General features: G+C 37.1%; 1 protein-coding gene across 1 annotated transcript in view; it reads left to right on the top strand.

Annotated features, from left to right (window-relative positions):
- The window catches only part of PXDN (peroxidasin), a 70,383-nt gene that overhangs the window by 17,404 nt on the left and 28,244 nt on the right, over nucleotides 1–24,735 (top strand). The window contains exons 4-14 of the mRNA XM_009275628.1: nucleotides 451–522; nucleotides 7,782–7,853; nucleotides 8,426–8,497; nucleotides 11,241–11,410; nucleotides 12,738–12,855; nucleotides 15,008–15,177; nucleotides 16,111–16,383; nucleotides 17,705–17,821; nucleotides 19,022–19,180; nucleotides 21,632–21,744; nucleotides 22,258–22,414. Of these exons, the coding sequence (XP_009273903.1) occupies nucleotides 451–522; nucleotides 7,782–7,853; nucleotides 8,426–8,497; nucleotides 11,241–11,410; nucleotides 12,738–12,855; nucleotides 15,008–15,177; nucleotides 16,111–16,383; nucleotides 17,705–17,821; nucleotides 19,022–19,180; nucleotides 21,632–21,744; nucleotides 22,258–22,414 (1,493 nt within the window). The remainder of the gene's footprint in view (nucleotides 1–450; nucleotides 523–7,781; nucleotides 7,854–8,425; nucleotides 8,498–11,240; nucleotides 11,411–12,737; nucleotides 12,856–15,007; nucleotides 15,178–16,110; nucleotides 16,384–17,704; nucleotides 17,822–19,021; nucleotides 19,181–21,631; nucleotides 21,745–22,257; nucleotides 22,415–24,735) is intronic.

Consider the following 24,735-nt stretch of genomic DNA (forward strand, 5'->3'; position numbering starts at 1 on the left):
CATCATAACTTGGATATTTGTACCAGTATCCAGATGAGATATTTTACAGAAAGTAAGAGGCCAATGGCATCCCCGGTGTGTTCTGGTAAAGGCACTTCTGACACAATTCTGTCCCATTTAGTTGAATTTATTTTGACTTTTGGCAAGCCCATCAAGAAACTGAGGGGCAAAGAAACAGTAAGTAGTAACAGTGAGCACTGGGAATCCCAAACCATCCGGGTGACAGCCTCAGGCCCTACAAGGCCCCAGACTTTTGTCTTTCCTGCCAAACATTTGGGATGAAATCTCAATGACAAAGTATTTTTATGTGTATGTGTTTAGTTTTTGTTTTGTATTTTTTTTCTAATATGCAGTTGAAAAACTGTCTTCATGTGTCAACTTAATTCTTCTTTTCCACCTTCACGTAGCTCTTGTTTGTGTACTAATATTACTGATTGTTTCTTGTTTCAGCTATTTGTACAAGAATGAAATCCAGTCAATTGACAGGCAAGCATTTAAAGGACTTGCCTCTCTAGAACAACTGTAAGTGCCTTTTCTCTTCTGTGCTGTCATCTCCATGGTTCCCCTGCAGAGGAAAAGTGCACGCCTTGATCCATACATCCTGCCTGCATGCTCTGCATGTCTGCACTCCGTGGGTTATTAGGCAGAGCGCCCCATAATCATTTGCATGTGGAAAAACAAAATCGATCTCTGTGTCAAATTCCTTATTTCTATGTTTGTCTTTTATTTGTGATTTGCATTCCCGGTGTCCCTATACATTGTTACATAGCTTTGACGAAGAAGCAGCATTTTTGTGGAAAATGTTGAAAAATAATGTGTATTGCTTAGAGAGAGATTCTGATTTCATTTCTGTAGGTTTTATAACATTACAATTCCTTTGACTGCAGCAGTTACTTTGTTTTATGCCAGCATAACTAAAGCTGAATTAGTCTATTGAAGTTTAATCCAGTTTTATATTTTAAAACACAAAGAGATTTTAAAATTAAAACCTTACTATTACTGATGCGCGTTAAGCATTGCCATATACAGATATTTAAAAAGTAAGAAAGTTCATTGTTTGTAATGTAGATGTTTCAGTAATGTCTTCTAGAAAGATTGATTAAATTCATACTCTTTTTCCTGTATAATGACTTAAGAATAATTTCTATTGAAAAAGGATGAAAAATGCAGTCATTAGCATGACAAAAACTGATTGTATTGATTCTATTAAGTTAACTATATTTTGTTTTATAATCAGAAAGCATTACTATACGTTTGTTGTGGTAATGTTTAGAAAAACAGAAAGAGCTATAAATGCAGAGCTATTTCACAGTTTGACTGCCAAATAACAGTACTAGACCAATGAGTTTTGTAGCATACGAATTTTGAGGGCTGAACATCTTTATTCTAGGACCAACATACATTTTGAAACTCCTGACAGTTATCAGTGTATTACAGGTTTTCTAATGTGTGTACCAGTTTCCTTGTTACTATAAACTGTTAGTGGATATTAGTGGACACACTGTGTATCTGAAATAAAATGACACTTCAGATGGGTACAAAATCATACAAGCTCATTTTAGAGTGCAGTAGATGCCTTTTGAAGGAAGAGCTTCTGTACAAAACAAAAGTGATAATTATAAAACATATATAAATGTCATTTGTTTCCTTAATGCCTTTCTCTTCCTCTTCCTCCTACTCTAGAAATGATTACTGCAGCATATTGACAGCAACTGGTAGGGCTTACTTGCATGCTAATAGCATTTCTTATTTTCTGTGTAGAACCTTAAATATTGAGGCCCATTTATTGAATTACTAATTCTTCCAAAACACTATTCTTCCACATGCCACGAGTCTGATATGTTGCGAGTGGCAACAGTTGTCCTTTTTTCTTTTGCGCTATTTCCTGTTGATCTATGTTATGACTGAAAAACATAAATCACTTTGGAACATTAACACCTTCGGAATGTACTTTTCCGCTAGGTTGCAGTTAAGTCTCTCTGCCCGCAGTGATATCGCACAGTATCAGCTTAAGCTCTAACTTGAGACATTATTCTAACATTATTCTGTATGAAATTAAGTTTTAAACAAGGTTTGAGTCTCACCTCTAGCTGGGAAATATGGGAACGGAGCCTGGCACAGTCACTGCTCGGTGACTGCCCTTGTGTCATGGCGTCAGTTGCCACAGGCAGTGCCTACGGCTGGTCTGGTGAGCTGCTGCGGAGGGTTGCTGCCCTGCTGGTTTCACATCAGAAAGCTCGCTTCTTCTAGAGCCCTTCTCCTGGGCAGATCTTAAAAAGAAGGCTCGCCAGGTGGGAAAATGGGAGCACAGGAAGCCAGTGGTAGGCCTGGAAATAAATTTAATGGAGGGTATTCACTGAGATTTGTAGTTTATGGGAGTTTATGAGAGATTTGTCGTTTATGCATCTTTAGCATAAAAATAGGTTCTGACTCTACAGGGTCTGTTTTATCACATTATCTTTGGAGAAAGACTGTGTTCACAAGACAAAAGTTAGTTTTTATGAACAAGTTCCCAAGCCCTCTAACTTCAGTTTGGGACTGTATCGACTACTCAGTCGATGTTTCTGCATTTGAGGCTTCTATGGCCTCAAGTTATCAAACACATTTTGCTACTGGATGTGTTGACTCAACCAAATGCTCTTCTCAGTGCTCAGCAAAGTTCTCAGAAGTAGGTGCTGTGGTCCACATCTCAGGGAAAGATTTGATTTGTAGTAATTTCTTCTACTCCAATGAAGCAGAATGAAACATAGTTTTGGGGGTTTTTTTAAACTGAACAGGAAAGCAAACACTTTTCTGTTTGTTTTTTTTTTTTGTTGGGTTTGGGGTTTTTTTGTTGTTCTTTGAGAGAAACTGTAAATATAGGTTGATTTAGGAGGCCTGTTGCATGTATAAGGGAAGAAAAACCCCAGTATTTACTGCGGCTGGCAGGATCCTTCTTAAACCTCCACAGCAGAATTCTTAGCTGCTGATGTAGTAGAAATATCTTTTTCTTCAGAAATTTCTGCCAAGGGAATAAGATCTTTGAATCAGATCTTGAAACTTGCTTGTGCTAGAGTAAATTCTGAAAAAACTTGGCAGTTTTAGATGCTCGAACACACTGAGCCATACATATTTCGTCACCTAACTCTTCAGTCATGGCAGGGCATGAAGGGAGAAAGTCAGCTGATTAAAAGTAGCTGCTTAGTACCAGTTTAGACCCTGTTAAATCTGCAAGTCATATGTTTGGGTCTGGCAAATGTGACACAAAGCTGCAGGAAACTTGCATTTTTTCGGAGCAGCAGCCGGAAGGCAGACAGCACCGGAAAGGCAACGAAAGCCGCCTCTATATGCTTGTGCTTAGACATCCGCTATATGCCTCTATATGCCTGTGCTTAGACCACTGAATCCCACCTGAAATGTCACAAATACCTGGCTTGGGAGGTCACGAGTTTGCTGTATCTGGATCCCAAGATCAAGCTCTAAATGCAGTCTATTTCCAGATGTGTGTACATTGCTTTTCTTCCAAATATCTACTATTTTTTTTGAGATCTCAAAAGCTGTATGTATCAGGGACAAAAAGTGTTCGCTGCAGTCCTTAACTAGTGGGATCCCCAAATACTAATGGAATTATTTAAATCTGTTTGCCTAATCTTAGTGGAATACTAATCATGCATTTTCTTTTAACTTTCATATTAACATACTTATTTTGCTCTTTATAAGCTGTTATTAGAGTTATGCTGTAGTTTGTGTACACTATACATATTTTGGGGGGAATTAATAAACGTGATTAATGTAAGACATAATAAAAAAACGTTGTCTTACATATAGTGATGCAGCTTGTTATATTCATTTTATTTCCCTCAGTTCAATTTTCAGTAGCTTTGAAATGTTGCTATGAATTTTTTTAAGTTTTATATTACAAAGAGTTCCTGGTTTTTGCATAACTGTATGTGAGCAGTTACGCACATTTAACACAGTGGAGCCTGATTAAAGTCTCATTGCTGCTAAAAATACCTATGGTAAGAAATAATGAAAGAGAATTAATAAACAAACAAACAAACCCAAAAGGTATGAAAAGGGGCCTTTAGAAGTACATCCTTATTATTCTAAAATAAGATCAGCTAGGGACAACAAACCTAGATGGCTGGAAACAGATATTTCTATAGCCTTATTTTAAAAGTCTTTAAAGAGGGGATTCCATAATCTCCTTAAGTACCCTGTGCCAATATTTTATATCATTACTGTAACATCTTATTTAAATCTCTTTCCTGTTATTTCTTGTCATACCCCTGGGCAGGGAAATCTCTTTGATAAATGTGGGAAAAATATGTTTGTTCATTCTCTTTCACAAAATCAAAATGGCAAACATTAAATATTCAGAACATAGATTATACTCAACTAATGGATTTTAAGTACTTCCCCAAAGATGTGGAGATACTATTAGAAATGAACAATTGGCATATAGGATAAAAGTAATCCTCTACAAAAATATTATGCTACAGAAGATATAATCCTAAATTTAGTGTTGTGAAAAATGCCACTGGGACTGAATTTTACTGTAAATGTTCATCCTCCAAGATCAATAACAAAGAGAAAATCTGTACCATGCTTATTTGATCAGATCTTTATCTTCCTTTAGGTGTGTTTGGTTTGGACCTTTTTTTTCCTTAAGTATTTCCTTCTGTTTCATCCTTGATAGTGAATTCAGAATTAAAAAAGGAAGACACAGGGGTATTTAAAAATCACTCTTGCATGCTTTTTCTTTAAATTTCCATTATGTAAGTCTTTTTAGTATTAAATTCATTACATCATACTACTATTTTTAAGAGCGTTTTATACTCCGAACATGAAAGATGTCTATAAAGACATGTCTGTGTGAGATTATTTCCTGAATATGGTTACCTTTAAAGTGAATTTCCAGTCCAAGAAATTCTCATATTAATTAAAATATTAAAAATCCTTTTAAAAAGCTTTAATGTGGTACATAGAAGAAAAGAATGTAAGTGATAAACCTAAGTGATAAAATGTCATTAAAGTGTAGGTCATAAAGCCAAGGATTTTTTATTCTTTTTACTGTAGATGTACAATGCAATCTGGTTTCTGCATCTGTTTTTTTAGAATTACACTTGTTGCTAATTACTTTGTCCACATATTTAACACCTTGTTCTGTTCATAAATTGCCTGCTAAGTTGCTTAGGACTTTTTTGAGGTCATAATTTAAAGACCTGCAAAACCCAAGTAACTTGTCATATGAAGCGGTTAAGAGTATTTTCCAGTTGGACTTCATGATTTGATTTTTTTGAGCTACTTTAGGCAGCATGATTTCTGATGAGGTGAAGTTAATTGTTACAATGTGCTTCAGTGCCTGAATTATTGTAGCTGTATCTGATGATTTGCGGTTGTAAACAAGGCAAGGTTTATAACAGAAGTATTGTTTTAATTAGACTGATTAATTTGGTTGGAAAAACAAGATGACTTTTCAGACACATAAAGTATTCTTTACACTTGTAATTGTAGTAGTCTTGAATACTAAACAGCAGTTACGAGCTGTTGCTTTGAGTTTAATGATGTATACATCACTTAAACCATCTGAGAGGTGTCCTTTCTTTTTCTCTCTTTGCTAATCTCACCTCTGATCCATGGACCTGAAGAAGGGATTGTATGCCTCAATGTGCCTGCTTTTACCAACATTATTTGTTGTCCTAGTAAGAGGTATTACCTACAAATCTTGCCTTGTCAATGCCAAAGAAGTACAAGAGATTAATTTATTGGGAAGATAAGGAGATACGTTTGCAAGGTCCTCATGAGTCATAAAAATGCAAGTAGAATTAACAAAGTTAAAAAGGAAAAAATCCCTGTTGGCTGCACAAGAAGTAGCGTATGTAACTTTCCAAAATCAAAGCTGCTTCAGAAGTAACAAACCCTATAGTTGTGTTTGTTTTTTTCCTTTGTCCTCTTTCACTGCAGTCATCCCCAGCTTGCCTTGCCCCCTCCCAAAGGCTGCTGATGCTGGGGAGGTGGGCGAGCAGAGCCCTGGCTCCTGGCGAGCTGTGCCTGCCCACCTCACGGCCAGGCCCTGCCCGTGGGGCAGATACCTGCCCTGTCCTGCCGGTCCTTCCTCAGGGCTGGACCTGACTGAGGTCTCTCTTCTGTCCGCTGGCAATTCAAATGAATCTTGCAGGAAGTATCTGCCTTTGAGACGTGTGTCTTTTTAATATAGATGAAATTGGCCTGTATTTTCAAAAGGGAGATGAAGGCTGGCAGGCGCAGCATGATTATGCGCTGCTTGTTTCCTTATGCAAACAGGATCATACACTGTGCTCACTACAATTTGTGGCCATGCGTTGCACTGGCAGTAAGCAGACTTGACACTCCGATGTGCCTGATCACATCCGTGCTGATTTATTAGCTTTTTCTGTGATCCCCATTCATTGCTCCCTGGCATCGCTCGCTGGCTTACGCTCGGGCCATGCTGCTGCTGGCAGGGGATCTGGGAGACTGCCAGGCACGTGCCTGGCTTCCCTGCCACACGCGTCTTCCAGGGCTCGCTGCAATGACTCTCTGTCGTAATTGCTGCTTGTTCCCGCTTTCCTCTCTCTGCGGTGACCATTCGGCTCAGGTCAGGGAGTAGAGCACGTGCGGTGTTTCAGCACAAGGGAGTTCCCGTGTCCTTTTACTTTTCATGCTGAAGGATTGATTTTTCAGGAGATTTTGGGGTCTGAGATTTTCTCTTTGTTTTTAAATTATGGGCTTTTTCGTTCTTCAGCCCACAGCAATTGCTATATATGTACATTCTCCAGATGTTCCTGAGTTCGTCAGAGGTCAAATAGGAAACTTTAGGAGGTTTGGATACATTCGGATATAATCAGGATCCAAAGTTTATAAATAATTTTCACAGTTTCTTGTGCAAGTCTTATCAGTTACTTCTTGTTTTCTCATCTGCAAGGTTATGGAGTACCTCCACGACATAGTCAAGACTGGAATGATACTGCCTTTGCAGTCCATTTTCACAGCAGTTACAGATTAATAATCTGGTTAATTATCTTGTTACCTTAGACTTTTTCAGTTTTACAGGACTAACAGCTGTATAATATTTGTTGCTGTGTGATATTAATAGCTTACGTAAGCATCAACAGAGCATCAAACAGGGCACAGCTGTGGTGGTTAATTGTGCACCAATTGCTGGAAAGCCCTTTGTCTAAAAGCAATTCAATCAAACTTGTTTTTATATTACGAATTTGTTTGGCTTTTGAGAGCATTCATAGCTTTAAACGCCAGTATTCATGGACTAGAGCAAGTTACTTCTCGGCATCTTTTGAAATTTTCACTCAATGTGATAGCAATGAAAACAGTTGCCCATTAAAAATGTTATTCTGTTGGAAATTAGATGTTTTCTAAACAATCTGCAACATTTTCCTGTAAAAAATCATAATTCTCTTTTTTCCATATATATTTACTCAAGTATGCATACTAATGAAAATTAGAATTGGCAAAAGAGTGTTCAAAGTAGTATCTCCAAAATCTTCAAAGTAATGGTTTTCAAACAATTTTTTTTGCACATATATGTACAGGCGCACACACACAGACACACACACTATATAGTGGTCTGCAAACCCTTCTTGTTTGTCATGTCTTGTATTTCTCAGATTCAAGTACAGGATTCAGATGATAACAGAAGAAAATTAAGCCACTACATCACTATCACCATTTAGATGTGTAAACAATATCAAACGCTTTATAATATTTCAGCTTCATTAAGAAAACTGTTTCAGTATTTTTCTCTTTGTTTAACATATTTTCAAATATCTGCACTTTAATCAAATAGAAACGTTGGAACCTGAATCCTTTACTCATCTTCCAAAACTTGAAAGGCTGTAAGTTTGTTTTTCTTGGGGTAAGATTCAGAAGTCAGTTTTCTTCTTTGTTTGAATTAAATCAAATGTTTGAAATTGGAAAATAATATTTTTATCATTCCCATAGATTATTTTTAATCTAATTTTTTAATTGTAACTACTACATAGTCTTTGCCAAGAACACTTTGGTCAGGCTAACCTTAGAGGCATGCAGAAGTGAGCATTGCCTATTGCAAACTATTTCCCAAAGAGGTGTGATCAATGTTTGGCCTAAAATAAATGTTATGAATAAGAAGTAGAAGATTTATTTTATGACCTTTTTTTTGTTTGTTTATTTCTCATCTGAATGCTTATGAGCTCCCTTCCTTTTTGTTACTTTGTCTTCTTATGGCTTCTTTTTCCCCATGTGGACACATCACATACACCTTGGAGGCCACTTAAAAAATAGCAGCCAATGAATTGCTGAAAAAGGTTCAATTTTTTTTTCTTTTGTAAAATTACTTTCTCTTAAAGGACTTTCAGAAGAATGTAAATGAAATGAGTATGTCTCAAAATCTGAATGATTACATGCATATTTCTATGCTTTTTAACAGATTTTTGCATAACAACAGAATAGCTCATTTGATTCCTGGAACATTTAGTCACTTAGAATCTATGAAGAGACTGTAAGTAAATTGAATTATTATTGAACTAAAGAAAGTTTAAATAATCTAATTATTTAAATATCTGTATCTCATCTTGCAATATTTATCTTCCTTGCAAGTGTCTTTCATTGTGTAATTGTTTTACTTATTAAATAATTTTTCCTAAGCTGAGCTCCAGTTGCTTACGTACATAGATTGAGACCGTTACTTCATATCCTACCATCTTTAGTGACTGACTAAATACTTTCGTTTGTTTCCTGTCTTGGAATTATTTGTAGTCATACAGTCTTGTTTTGTAGACTAAGTAATTGTTGTGGTTTAACCCAGCAGGCAGCTAAACACCACACAGCCATTTGCTCACACACACACACCCCCCCGCCCCCCCCCCCAGTGGGATGGGGGAGAGAATCGGAAAAAAAAAAGTAAAATTTGTGGGTTGAGATAAAGACAGTTTAATAGGACAGAAAAGGAAGGGAAAATACTAGTACTACTACTAATGATGATGATGATAAAAGAATATACAAAATAAGTGATGCACAATGCAATTGCTCACCACCTGCCGACTGATGCCAAGCCAGTTCCTGAGCAGCAGTCGCCGCCACCCGCCAGCTCCCCCCGGTTTATATACTGAGCATGACGTCACATGGTATGGAATATCCCTTTGGCCAGTTTGGGTCAGCTGTCCTGGCTGTGCCCCCTCCCAGCTTCTCGCTGGCAGGGCATGAGAAGCTGAAAAGTCCTTGACTAGTGTAAGCACTACTTAGCAACAACTAAAACTTCGGTGTGTTATTATCAATGTTATTCTCCTACTAAATCCAAAACACAGCACTGTACCAGCTACTAGGAAGGGAATTAACTCTATCCCAGCCGAAACCACAGGACAATAATACACGGATCCTTCTTTGGTTTTTTGTTTTTGTTTTCTTCCTCTTGTCTATGTCTTACTGGGTGATCCTTCTATGATCTCTTTCAATATTTGATTATTTTACTGTTTTCTTTTAATTGTTTTACTTGTCCTTATCTGATGATAAAAACATAGTTATAAAAAAGTGCTCGGTGGTTTAAGAATATAAGTATTACTTTCAAAAGCAACTCCAGAAGCCAGTTCTTCTTGAAATGCCATTAACTTGGAAAATTAGAGGCTTTTTAGTCCCTCGGTAGCATTTGAAAACTTGAACTCAATAAGAGTACCATAGTAAGGTGACTTTCAGAGGATTTTCTGTCCCTCACTTTGGATCTTCACTGATCTAGGATAAACATTCTTTAAATTATCCAAGAGTGCCGTTTTGAGAAAGGCAGTCATGCATGCATACTCCCCTTTCTGGGAGGACTGCTGAGGGTGTGCTGTGCAGCGAGTCACAGCGCCAGCTCTACTGGGAAAGGAGATCGCAAGGGGCACAACAGGAAGATGGTCCTGTGGCACTGCTGGTTTAGGACAGTTGTGAAACTGTACCTTTAACTGGGGGCGAAAGGCAGGATAAAGTAAATTTTGATGATCAACGCACCTTCCATGGTAGCAGCTTCACTCATACCTCCCTTAAAGTCCTGTGGAGTTCAAGCAAACAGAAAGAGATTCTTCTTCACATAATACCTAGGTAAAAGGGAGTTTTAATAGTGGCTATTAGTGGAACAGGAGACTGGGCGAGACTGACCTGGTGTCTTCTGACCTGGGACAGTTTATCCCTAAAGGTCACATTGTGACTTTCATGTTCTGGATTTAAATTCTACCAATAACATCTGATATACTGGGAGATGTTTGCACAGTAGCTTGTAAAATAGTTTTGCTTGTTCTTGCCTGTTTTTCATAGGAGAACAAAGAAGAAAAAATATCTGAGCATTTGTACAAGATGTTAAAAAAAAATTAAAAGACAAAACGATCAAAAAGTTTACAACCCCCAAAGATATACCAAACTGAGGTTGCTTTGCCATGCAACTTTATTCCCAATTTATATATAGACATATTTAATGGTACAGATTTCTGTACTTAATGTTATTTTTTTCCTACAGGGCCCTCCACCAGAAAGTGCAGTGTTCCACATAGTAACAGGGCCCTCCACTACTGGAACGAAAGTCGACAGAATTTATGAGTTCTCGTTATCTGCAACAGGCAGGTGTTTTATGAAGTTACTGACCCACTGAACTCAATGAGAGCTTAATGCTTAAATAAAACTGTGGGTCTTTGTCTCAGCTACCTGATCAGCAAAATGGGAAGTTGTAAAAATGTCAGGTTAGCTGTGAAGTTACTAGAGTAATAAGTATTAAACAGAAAAAAATGTGGGGACAATGGTGTAAGTTCCTTATTTAAGCAAAGTTTGTATAACATCTTCTAAATAAATGATTTATTCACTGAATGCTGGGGTTAAAAAAATGTATGGTGTAAGTTCCTTATTTAAGCAAAGTTTGTATAACATCTAAATAAAAAATAAAATTGGGGACAATGGTGTAAGTTCCTTATTTAAGCAAAGTTTGTATAACATCTAAATAAAACCTGATTTATTCACTGAATGCTGGGGTTAAAAAAGAAATGTTGTTTAGATGCTTGCTATGTTGATCACAGTCCTACCCGTGCAGTAAAAATAATATGCATTTTTGTAATAAAGACTACTAGAATGCATATAAGCAAGTAACCGTCACCTGTATTCCATATTGCCTGTTGTCTGTATTCACAGATAAAGGTGCTGCTGGTATTGCAGAACCATTTTTATCCTAACAAAATAGCTGGTGCTTGCTAACAGGTGGTGTGGCTGCTTCTTGTTTTGTGCAGGCGTTTGGATTCAAACGCTCTTCACTGTGACTGTGAAATCCTCTGGCTGGCGGAGCTGTTGAAGACGTATGCAGAGTCAGGTAATGCTCAAGCAGCAGCTACCTGTGAGTATCCACGAAGGATCCAGGGAAGATCAGTGGCCACAATAACACCAGAAGAACTTAACTGTGGTGGGTTTGCAACTTCCTGCTGGCTTCTTTAATGTGTTAAATGTACCTAAACTGTATTTTTTGTTGTTTTGTTAGAATTTGTTGTTCTGTTCCTTTCGATAACACTGACCACCTCTGGTCAATATTGGTTATTGCCAGAAATGTCCCTGTGTTCCTTCTCAGTTTTTGTCTGCTTCTGACAGAAATGATTGCTTTTACCCTTCAGCCTATCTTTAAAGAAACAAATATAGCCAAGTTTGAAATTTCTCATTGAGCAACTAAATGTGATTATGCAGAAAGAGTTTATTTTTCCTTTTTATATTTCAGTTTTGATCATAAAAGGATTGTCAACTAGGGTCTTTGGTATTATGATAACATTGTTTGGTGTCCTTTATTCCCTTCTGTACAAGGGAAAGGGAAGAAAGAAGCTGAACAGAATTGCTCCTGATTTCACATACCTTATTGTTAAAACTCTTGTTGATATTATTGGAATCGGGGTCAGGCCACTGGATTTCTTTTTTACTCAGCTATAGTTACAAGGAGTGCCCTGCACAGGCACTGAAATCCTCTGTCACTGAAGGATTAATGGATAATCACTTCTATTGTAAGCCTTTTGTTTGTCTGTATTCCCTCAGCTTAGGGGTGCAAAGGCTTGGCCCCGTGGGCCACTCTTCTGTTCCAAAATAAAAATGCAGATTTCCCATCAAGCTATGGGCATTTGCCTGCCCAGCCACGTGATGAGGCCAAGATATAAAATAAGTAGATTGTCCTTTTGGTTGTGTGTTGGATATAATTCTGAGCATGAGAATTATGACCATAAGCATCTACAAGGTTCTTGAAAAAGATAGTAAAAAGGAGATTTGGTGCAAGAATAATTCACATGGCATCCTACCAGCTCTCTGCACATCTAAGGAGCCTGAATATGGAAACTGCGGGAAGTAAACTGGACAAATTATTCTGTAGGAGGCAGGTTAGGCACTGATACTTATCTAGAGGAAGTTACTTTAAATGGCACTTGTGCTTGCAGCTTTAAAGTTTTTCCTTCATAAGCAAATTGAGTCTCTGTTCAAATAAATAAAACAGCTACTTTAGAACCTGATACAAATTTGCACAATCCATTTCCAGTCTGCTAAAAGGTCCTAAGGAACAATGGAGGAGGTCAGAAAGCCTGCAGTCACTTTTGCTTAGGGAAAAGTGCGTTTAATCCTGGTTAAGCATATAAATATTTTAAGTTAAAACATTTGTGAAAAATATTTTTCTACAAGGTGTATGGAAATTTTTTTATTTACCATTCTTTAGTAGTTTTAAAACAAGTAAAAGTTCCTTATACATTTTATTGTTGATACAGAGAGGCCAAGAATTACATCAGAGCCTCAGGATGTGGATGTTACCTCAGGGAATACAGTGTACTTCACTTGCAGAGCTGAAGGCAATCCTAAACCAGAAATTATCTGGCTTCGAAACAAGTAAGTTTAAAAGAGGAAGAGAGAATCTTGATGTAAGTATGTTTGTCTGGGTGTGTGTACATTTCTGGGTGCATGTCCACACGCATTACATGCTAGTATATGGAATAGTTACAGCAGAAACATATTATAATTAAAAGAAGTATATGAAGTAATAATCGCCCATACCTGTTTTATTAGTAATTCTAAACACTTAAGAGCTGATAACTTTAGAAAATATTAATTTATGACTATAATATTATTGGTAAGATTTTCAACTGTAGTTATACCTGCAAAATTGCTCACACCTGTAAAACTGTAAATCATTTATATGTAAGTACCAGGCAATCCAATATGGATGTGCTGCACATGCAGTTTGTGGGTTTAGCTAGTGTTTGCATACTCTGTGCAGGTCTCTTTGCATTACATTTTGAGGCAGAGCAAAAGCTACTTTTTTAAAGGACTCCAGCTGGATAAGAGTTAGGTTTCAAAGAAGGTCTTCCTTGAGCCGCAGCTCCTCAGAGGCAGCTCTCCTCCAAAGTGTAGCTCCATTCCAGGAGAGGAGAGATATATCAACTTCCAGGCTCCCCAGACCAGTACATGGAAGGCAGGCAAGTATCACAGGATTGTAGGGTAATTCAGGTTGGAGGGGATGTCAGGAGGTCTCCAGTGCAGCCTTCTGCTCAAAGCGGGATCATACCAGGTTGCTTTATCCAGTTGGGTCTTAAGAGTCCCCAAGGATGGAGGTGGCACAAGCTCTCTGGGCAACCTGCTCCTTCCTTGCTTCTCCTCCCTGCTTAGTGGACGAAGGGAAGGGCCTATGAAGGACGTGCATCTTTCAGCAGCCCAAGGGCCAGCCTACTGCAGAGTGGCTGCTCGAGCTCTGCCCAGTGCCTGGCTCCCTCCAGCAGTGCTGGGCACAGCACGGCTGAACCAGCCATGTGGCAGCACATCGCCCCCCCTTAAACTGATGTGAATTTATGATGGACACATGAATTGTGAGTTTACCACTAGATTAACCAGACTTTGGCTTAATAATGCTCTTATACAAATTGAGAACCTGATCTGGAAAATATATTCCCTCACATTTTATATTAGCAAATGAACCATTTTAGTTTGTTAGTTGCTGATAAAATGGAACAACATAGAGTCCTGGTTCTGTAGCTTTGTGCTGATGTCAGTGAGAACCCCACGTGCAGCAAGGGTACAGCACTTATGGAGTATGTCAAGAACAGGGCCTTGAACTTGATATAATTATTTCATTAAAATTTTCTTTGGCTCATGTACTTTTTATAATAAACAAAGAAAACATGTATTCAGAATACACATATGAAAGAGTTTTAAGAAGAAATTTGAGCTTGGGGTGTGGGATTATTGACTCTGGCTTGTTTCCTGGCTGCATAAATGAGAGCAAAGCTCTTTGCAAGGTAGTTGAAAATGGCAAGATTTCAGTCAAAAGCCATTGACCTGTTGAGCGGTATGTTGAATAGATCAGCAGTCAGGCTGGGTTTTGTACATAGGGGCTGAGATCTCATCCCTCCTCTGTGCTTTCTATATCATGGAGTGAGGGATGGAGTGAGAAACAGTTCCTTTAATAAAAACCCCTAACTGTTCTTAGATAATATCACAGAAATGTATCCATGACATAGCCTGAAGACCTGATCTTAACTTATGTTTCAAGCCAGTACGAATTATAATTATACAAATTATCATTAGTGCTCCTCGGGCAATCCAGACAGAGGTTGGCACAAAGATGGTTTTATAGCAGCTAACCCCTCTCCTAGTAGAACATATCTTGAGTGTTGAACTTATGTTATATACTTCCAGCGGAAACATTTTAAATTGATTTGCCAGTTAGAACAGCCCTAAATGAAAATGAGACCAGGTATGTGTATTTTGTTCACTTTTTTCCCTGAAAGCTTTTACTTATAAAAGTATTTTGGCTTTTCATTTTGAAGATGTAATACTTGCATAAGCAAAACTGGTTCATTTTTTGTTTCTCCTCTTCTTCTTCTCTGTAGGAGAAAACTAAAAGTTCTATAATTTTACTTAACACAGCAGTAAAACTTTTTTTTCCCCAAATTATTTTGGGGAATATATTTTGGGGTTTATTATTTGGCAGTTTTCTGTGCTTGTGATTTAAAGGTTTAACTCCAGCAGATTCTTTTCTTCACAGTAATGAGCTCAGTATGAAAGAAGATTCCCGTCTAAACTTGCTAGATGATGGCACGTTAATGATTCAGAATACTCAAGAAACAGACCAAGGCATTTACCAGTGCATGGCAAAAAATGTGGCTGGAGAAGTGAAAACTCAGGAAGTTACTCTTAGATACTTTGAGTCACCAGGTAAAGAACATCAAGTCTGAATTTTGCATTCAGATAGAGAATTGTTTTGATAATAAAATTGCTAAAAATAAGATGCTTTGGCTCTTGTATGTTCTTGACATGTAGATTTCTTGTGCTTGGGCATCTTAAGATCATGAAGTTACAATATCTCTAGAACAAAAATGCAAATCAGCCTGTTAATATCTTTATTGTAATATGCAATTCTGATAGTTGTGTAGGCTGTTTGTAGAAGGGTTAGGAAAAGAGGCTGTTGCGTTGTGATATTGCTCAGTGCAATAACGTTCTCTCTGGATACTTGAAAACCACAAGCTTCTGAACAGGCCACTCATGAAAGCTTTGGCACACCCTGTGCAGCCATCCTTGCTCAGGAGCTTTTTAGCCTGAATCTCTGTCTAGCCAGTGCTTCACGTTTGCAATCACTAAATTCCTGTCCAGGACTGTAGTGTTTTTAAATTCCAAACTTTGCTGTGAGAAAATTTTGTTTTGATGCTCAGCATCAGGTAAACTTAAAATGTCACTGCAAAGCACACATGTAGTTGGGAAAAGTTACTAAAATGTAGCTTAATCAGTTTTGTCTTTTAGTGCACTTATGGCAATTTTTAACCAGTTTGTTTTCTGCCTATCAGTGTCTATGCCTCTGAAGAGACCTTTATAAAGATCAGCAAATGAGAAGGAAATGTTTGAAAACTGTTGTAATGGGAGTTAAGAAAAAACATCAGTGCAATTATATGAGCTTTTATTTTTTATCTATGGATATTTATAAATGTCTGCAGCTAGATTAGGCTTAAAGTGACGCAGTTTGCACCAAGATTAGAAGTATGTTGGAACAGAGCTATTAAAAAAACCCTAGATTCCCCAAACTATTGCAACATTCAGCTAAATTAGTGCTATGTGAGCTAAAAGTCATATTTAGGCATCGCTCTTTTCTCACAGCCCGGCCAAGTTTTGTGATTCACCCGCAAAATACCGAAGTGCTAGTTGGAGAGAGTGTTACCTTGGAGTGCAGTGCAACCGGGCACCCTCAGCCACGAATTACCTGGACCAAAGGCGACAGAACCCCTTTACCAAGTGACCCCCGCGTCACGATAACTCCGTCAGGAGGACTTTACATACAAAATGTGAAGCAGGAGGACAGTGGCGAGTATACCTGTTTTGCAACTAACAGCATAGATAATATCCATGCGACTGCGTACATCATAGTCCAAGGTAAGTAATGTTAAACTAGGAGTGACATGCTGTAAAACATATTCGGAAGAGTATATTACTTTAAATTGTGTGGTTTTGGTTTTTTTTCTGAATTGTCCAAGCCGAACTAAAATCATAAGAGTTTTTTCTTTTAATTACACTATTTTAGTGTAGTCCACAGCAATGTTGCTATACATTTCACTCAGAGTAAGATAACATACACTAATTCTCTGAAAGTTTCATTGATTATTCTCAGAAGTTAATCATTGGTGTTTTGAAACGTTTATTTCTTACTACGTTTTGTTTGCCTGTAGAAATAAACATGCAGTGTCTAATTTGTGGGGGATTAAATTTTTTCTGTAGCAGGCAGCAATCGTAGAGATTAGAATTTGTGCCTGGAGTACTAGAAATGGAGTTTCAAGTACAGATCTGAGCTGCCTTTCTTTTGTAGACACTTCAGTGGGAACATTTTCTGCTGAGTTTCATGGAAACTATCACTTTACCAGCTGAGGCGTTAGCATTGCTTTTCTGCAAAACAAAAGTGATCGCAATAATTTTGGTATTGTATGTGAATAGTATGAAGATAAAGTATTTCGAGAACAATATATCAAAAGCCTCATATATATGGAGAATATTTTTGCCAATGTTTTCATGCTGGAACTTTTATTTGCAAAACTTCTTGAGTAACCTTTAAATTTAAGTTTGTTTCTGTTCTCATGTTAAGATCTCTAGTTGGCAGACAGTTTAGGTTGCAAATGCTTTGTTAATGAGTTCAATTTTTAAAGCTATACAAAACAACTTGTCCATGTGGTTTGTTCATTTATTATTCACCAATGGATAATTGTGTTTTGGGAGCTGAACAAATTACTTCTCACACTGATAATGCCATGATGTTACTGCAGAAATTGGCTCACACTCCACTCACTGCTTTCCCTTTGTGTAAAGAAGAAAACAAGCAGCTCAGGATGGTTTTGACTACGTTGCATTTTCTTCATAATTTAGCTGAGGATTTTTTGAGAGAAGAGAAGAAGGTATTTTTAATCCAGGAAACACTCTGTGTTTGATTCTACAAGTCTTACTGTACCTCTTACTTTGGATCTATGGCAGTAGATCCCAGCGGCCTTCACTGACACCAGGGCCAGGTTGTGAGGGAGATGTTCCTGTTGCACAAGTGGCTGCCCTAACTCTCTGCCCTATAGCGGTCACAATATAAAAGAGTCCCATTAGCACCTCTTTTCCCACCAATATGAGCTATTTGAGTCACACGAAATGGTACGTAATTTCAGACGGTCGTGCATTTTTCAGTTGTTTTTTTTTAAGCAGTTTATTTTCTCTTCTGCAGCTCTACCTCAGTTTACTGTCACTCCTCAAGACAAAACAGTGATTGAGGGACAAACCGTTGACTTCCCTTGTGAAGCGCAAGGCTATCCCCAGCCTGTTATTGCCTGGACTAAAGGAGGTAAGTGTGTTCCATTTTTACTTTTAAACTACTAGAATAGTTTAGCTGTCATTTTGGAATCACTCATGCATTGAAAGGAATTGCATGTATTTGTTGAGATTCTTCAGTCTCTGAAGGAAACAGGGCTCATCTGTTTCTGCTTTAGCTGGAAAAGGCAAGGTGTCCCACAGAAGCTAGCTGCCCAAGTATTTTTCATTATTCAGTAAAAAAGATTCACTAAAATATATGTCTCCATAATAGATTCCTAAGAATAAATGTTTAAGAAATATGAGACAAAATCACACGTGGCAATACCTATGACTGCCAGTTTACTGCAGAAGAAATGGAAATGGCTGTCATTAACTGGAGATCTGAAATTAGGTGGGATGTGCTCTCTTCAGAAACCAAAGCAGTCCAACCTGTAACTGGCATCAGTATAACTGCATTTCTGTCACTTAATGTGGATTGACAGGAACACTGGGGTGCACTCTACTGACTGTTTTATCAGGTTGCAGCTGTAAAGGCATTAAGCCAAATCCGACGGGAAGAAATACTGTAGTGGATGTTTTATCAGTAAGTAAATATTCCAGTTGAATCAAATGAAATAGCTCTAGCAGGCAAAACTACTCTTAGGAAATTCTAAGTTATGGTAGATAAAGGAGATTTTTAACAAACTCTTGATCATTTTGATGCTGATAATGTCCCTGTCTCTCACTCTACCAAGATTGCTCCAATCAGATGAAATGTCCAGAAAGAAAGAATAGGGTACAGACACTGATGTGCCTTTTATTTCATTTTTATTATATTCCATTTTTTCGGGGCTGTATGTATTTTTCTGTGGATTCTCTAGATGGACTAGGCAGATGAGATGAATTGTGTCTTACACACATGGCAATAATATGAAATGAACAGTAATACTTGCTGGTGTTCTTCTTATGATGCCTTCTCATTCAGATGCTTTATCATGCTCCTTAAATGAAAATATTTATTTCTACCACAGAGAAGACATCAGGATTATGATTGTGTGCATATGTATGTTTTGTTTGCTTTGCGTGTTTTTCTTCTGAGAAGTAAAGGCTTCAAACTCTTTTTTTTTAAGAGACTTTAATTTTTCCAATGTTTTATCAAATTTAAAATCTTCTGGATTTTCCCTTTTTCAGACACAAAGGGACTTTGTGCTGCACCGCTGTAAATAGCAAATGCTGTTGCTCTGTGTTTCAGGAGGCCAGTTGTCTGTTGACAGAAGGCACTTAGTTCTATCCTCTGGAACCCTAAGGATTTCCAGGGTTGCTTTGCACGACCAGGGCCAGTATGAATGCCAAGCTGTTAACATTATCGGTTCTCAACGAATTGTCGTATACCTGACCGTACAGCCTAGAGGTATGTTCTCCATGTACAGCTGCTGGAAAAAAAAAAAAAAAAAGATTTAAGCTTACACTAAAATACACAGTACTGTATTTGATTTTTTTTTTCCCCCTAAAATGTCAAATTGAGAATTAATTATGTTTGGTGGCACAAATTGTTAGTATGAAGTAGTTTATCTTTGTTTAGACTTAAAAAAGCTTTTGAAACAGAGCTTGAATAGTGCTTGGGTTTTTCTTCAGGACTTTTGCTGCATTTTACAATGATTCTAAGTTGCTCGTTTTGAATTACAAGGTGTTTTATTAGTTTTTATAAATTAAGCATGTGAAACAGTGTGAACTGATAGACTTTGTTCAAAGTCAGTTGGAGACTATATAAGCTTGCAACTAAACACGGCCTTTTTTGGTAAAAGCCTGTTAGAATGAGGCTATATCTTTTGTTGTTTAGAAAACTTGCTGTTCAGGGTATTGCTAACATTTCACATTTCTGATCATTATTTCTGAGTACATCTATTTTTAGATTCCAGGTGTTTTGTAATAAATAACATGTATGGATACTTATCAGTATTTGTACAGAGTATCATTCCTTTAGAACAGTCTGTCTGCTGTGAAGGAGGTTTATCTGATTTACTCTTTTTTGTAAAGAATGGAGGTTTGCTTTGTGGCTGACAGTATTCCTGTGCTTGGGAAAGTATTTTGTTTTGTGAAAAGACTAGTTCCTTATAAGACTCTATGCTGTTAACTAAATAGTGTTATTAACATAATGTTTTGATGTCCAGAAACAGAACACTTTATTTTACAACAGCAGAATGACCTTCACAATGAAAAGTAATTCCTTATACTTAAAACAAGCTGACACAGGAAAAAAACCCCACTCCATTTTTCTTATGCTTTTCTTCAAGTAAATTCTAAGTAAGCTACTTCTAGGATTAATTAGAATCATATTAATATTTAGAATTTAGTTAAGTGCTTTTGTGTTTAACTAAATTCAAGGAGATTAAACATTTAATTCAGAGCATTTCTTGTTAGTGACCTCATTTTAAACAGTATATTAGTGAAAGGGGCTCAAATGTCTTCCTGAGCTTAGAAGTTTGTTAGAAAAAAATTCCATTGATTTTTCTTAGTTAGGAGTAGTACTGAGAGATTGATTTGTCAAATCAAGATTTTTTTCACCTCTATAAAATTGTTGACTAAAATTCCATAAAACAAAACTCAATTTTAAAAAGTTTTATAGCCTTCTAGCTGTGTTAAATTTCACTCGAGTAAAGCTTAATAAAATGATTTTTGTGTAACTCAGGTTGCAAAATCCAGTCATCAAAAGATGGTAAATACAAGATTAAAGGTGCATATGCAGCCTGAAATTGGAGCTCTCCATACATTCATTGCAATGCTATTTTCAATTGTGCAAGAAGATAAAACTTTTTCTTCTGGGCTTCTAGCAAAAGGACCGTTCATCTGAGGAATGTCTAGTCAGTGGTCACTGTGGCTAAATCTGTATTAATGAATACAGATTAATGGTCCAGGTCTGTTTGCTGGCATGACATAGCTCACATCCACAAAGCAAGACTCTCTTGCCTCCCGGTGCTGGACGCCTGCCTCTGGATGCCTTATTTGAAATGGTTTCTGGTCCTTGATAGCCATTTGCATACAAACAGTTTAACACCAGGGCCAGGTTTGGTTGGTGGTATAAATGTATGCTGTGTGGCCAAATACTTCTCTGTAAGAGCGCAGCACCCTCCAACTCCCCCAAAAAGACTGATATGTTATAGCAGAAATACAATTCTTAATGTCTTCATAATCTTGTATGTGCTTCTCATGATGATATCTGAGTGCTGGATGTCAATCTGGATTTGAAGGAAATTAGGCTTAAGAAATGCGTTAATTTTCTTCACAGTGGATTTAGGTAACTGTGTGCCCTGTGTCCTTAAAATTGGAGGTGATTTTTTGATGTTTTAAGGCCTAGGGCTCATTGGTGCCAGGCGGGTAGGAGCTCTGTGAAGGCTTAGCACCTCAGCAAGTCGGGCTGGGGGAATCACAGTTGAATGAGTTGTGGAAAGTTTTGGTTTTATCATCTAAGAAATCTCTGTTGTTGCTATTTAAAAACTAAAACTTTCAAAAATTGACAGAAGTTGATGGGATATTCATTCTGGTGACTTTGTTCAGATTTAGCTATTCACAGAAATTTTTTTCAGAGCTTTTAATTTATGGAACTTCAGTGTTTTTGGCAACTACTAGCCTGTTTTGTTAGAAGTTAAGAGTCCTTAAAAATCAGCCTGAAGCAGACATCAGGAATAAGGAATTTTATCTCTAAGACAAACTTGTAAGCAACTAAAAACTTGCAGACAGAATAGGGCTATAGATTAAGAAATGTTGGGTGACTGAAAAAAATAAACAGTGCTGACCTCTTTTTAGATGGTCTTTTGCACAAGTTGTATTTCATACCTTGTCAATGTATCATTTGTTTTTTCAGTGACTCCTGTATTTGCCAGCGTTCCCAGTGACATGACAGTGGAGGTTGGCACAAACCTGCAGATCCCGTGCAGCGCTCAAGGAGAGCCAGTGCCAGTAATTACATGGAATAAGGTACTAGATAGTTAGAGTTATTAGCAGAGTTACCAGCGAATTAATGGGTTGCTAATATTGATCTTCAATTTTCCTGATTATCTTCTTCTCTTCAATTAGTGAGCATTAGAAAATGTACTTTAATGTACCTTAAATAGCTTCTAAATGCATAGCACATGAAGGATTGATACATATAAAGCTCTTGAGATCTTTTTTAGTTGGTTAATTTTGAGTAAAATCAAATATATATGTTCTCAAGAGGTGCTCTCTTATGTTTGGGTCTTAAAATTTATGTGGTGAGGACCTATAACTATTAAAAAACTTTTATTTACAATAATGAGTACTTTGAAAAGTAAATAAATACACTGTACAATTTAGAAGTACATGCAAGTCCTCCTGTCAACATAACATACAATTTGGCATACAAAACAGAAATATAAATAAAATGTAAAAATAAAAGAGAAAAAGAAGACAAAAATTCAGGTTTGAAAACAAAGAGTGTTTATAATAACTAAACATTGTGCTTTGCTGCAGGATGGAGTACAGGTAACTGAGAGTGGGAAATTTCATGTTAGTCCAGAGGGATTTCTTACCATTCGTGATGTTGGAACAGCCGATGAAGGTCGATACGAATGTGTTGCCCGGAATACCATAGGATACTCCTCTGTTAGTATGGTGCTTAGTGTTAATGGTAAGGTGTATGAATCAGAGGTATGAGTTAGATTGTTAGTTTTATTCTAATTGCTTAATTTGTAAGATGCAAAAAAGTTAATCAAATGCTAAATTCTTTCTTTCATTCATATTTTTCTTTTTCTCCCATAATCCTCTCCCCTACCCCCACCCCCCTTCATTTAATTCAGGCAACTATCTGCACAGATGTGAGTAAGATGGGAATATGTCAGCCAAAATGTCTCTAGGAGTTAAGCTTCAAAACAAACAATGCTTTGGGCTCCAGTTAGTCATACTGTTTTCCTCTTGAGATATTATTTGGACCTATTAGAATTTGCTAGTCGAATACAACAGTCTATCTTTAGGGATAACTTGACAAAAAGTCCTGTGGCATCTTTAAAGTGGCACTTACAGCACTTGAATGAAAATTAGGCTGCAACCATTGTGAAAGAATTCAGGAAAGTCATAATGATCTTAAGAAGCTAAAGGAGAAAACAGAAAGAAAAGGAGAATATTTGAGCTTATTCTAATTATTTGAAAGTAATAATGGCAAATAATAGTTATCAATTAGTAATACATAGTAATTGGTAATAAAGCAGCCAAAGAAGCTAAGGAAATACCTTTGTTACACAGGTTGACCCTAATGCTTTTCTGACTTCTTGAGTAAAACTGCTGATTTTTCAGACTCATTTTTGATGGAAAATATTAAGAAAAATGTGATTTTTTTTTTTTTTTGTCTTTCAGTAGGAAATCTGACACAGTATTTTTGTATCATTGAAAAATGAGTATTGAACAGTGATTTCTTTAACGTATTGGATATTGTTTCCCAGTGTTATGTCTGATGTTCTGTATTTTGTTTACTAAATTCAAAAATATAGATCAGTGGTTTTTCTAATGTATTGATTACCATGATATCAATCACATGGTATCAATAAAACTATGATGTTCCCTGGCCTAAGTTGCTTTTAGTAGACTATCAAACTATCCCCTCCTCTATCAAAAATAATATTTCTTCAATCTGTAAAGATGATTTCTGAGAGAAAAACTGTAGGACTGGGAATCACTCAATGATAAGGTTTCATCTACATGTATGAAGTCTACGAATGAAAGAAAGTCCATAAAAATCAGTTAATCTTGGTTATTCTGGAGATGCATAGAAAAAAAGGTTTTTGTTTAAAAAAGAAAAAAAAAAAAGGTTAGCCAGAGCTCAAATCAGTGAGAGCTCTGAAAAATGAAACCATGACTTGAACTATAACCCCAATGGAAACCAGTTTCATTCACTTAATGCAGGTGTCAACCGCTCATTCTCATCTGCTGAAATTAGCAAACTACAAAACTTGGTGCTAGATGATCTGCAGTATTTAATTGTAATGTGGTTATTTTTCTTGTAAACTATAGCATCAATAAACCTAAAATTAGTGAAACTACCTTTGATTAATCTGCATTCAGTCTAAAAGTGTAAATGATGTTTCTCCTTAAAACTAGTGGGATATCAGATACTGTTTCTCTATGGTTGCTGTAAAAATGAAGCTGTCAGAGAAGCAAGGAGGACAAGTGGACAGATCACACGTACTGGATACTTGCTATCTGGATAGTATTAATAAGGGCATAGCCATAAATGCCTAAAAACTTGCATGTCAACATTTCTTTTAAACAAAGTTTATGTTTTGTGAATGTTCCTAATGCAGAAAAATCTTTTCTTAACATTGAGACAGAATAAAGGCAAGCGTATAGAAGCTTGGGGGCAGGTTTTCTTGGCCATGTTTGATAATATTTTAAAGATGCTTTTCTTTTGCCATTTTCTTCTGTCCTTTTCTGTTGTTTTGTAAAAGTCTCTGGATTAAGTGTAAGGCAGGATGTGTGTGGATTAAGTTTTCGTTGCTTACAAAAATTGCCATTTTTCTCTCCCCACCCCCAAAAAAGGTATTGTGTGAAAGGCTTGCAGGGAGCTCTAACTTTTAGTATTTATCAGTCTAAAAAGAGAACTACTGGCAGCAAATAGTCTAAACAAAAATAAAGTACAGTATAGTTAAGATCTGACCAAAGTTTATGATTCAGCCCACGTGTACCATTAATCAGAAAGATAGCTCTGCAAAACACATATCTAAAGTGAACACCAAGATTACGCCTATGGTAGACAGCACTAGGGAAGGTAACCAGCCACCGGATTTTTACAATTTGCAATGTTGCAGTGTTAAGGTAGTGGCTGGAAAGCTGCCTGGCGGAAAAGGACCTGGGGGTGCTGGTTGACAGCCGGCTGAACATGAGCCAGCAGTGTGCCCAGGCGGCCAAGAAGGCCAATGGCATCCTGGCCTGTATCAGAAATAGTGTGGCCAGCAGGAG

Source organism: Aptenodytes forsteri, unplaced genomic scaffold (genome assembly GCF_000699145.1).
Source record: "Aptenodytes forsteri isolate BGI_AS27 unplaced genomic scaffold, ASM69914v1 Scaffold94, whole genome shotgun sequence".
Lineage (NCBI taxonomy): Eukaryota > Metazoa > Chordata > Aves > Sphenisciformes > Spheniscidae > Aptenodytes > Aptenodytes forsteri.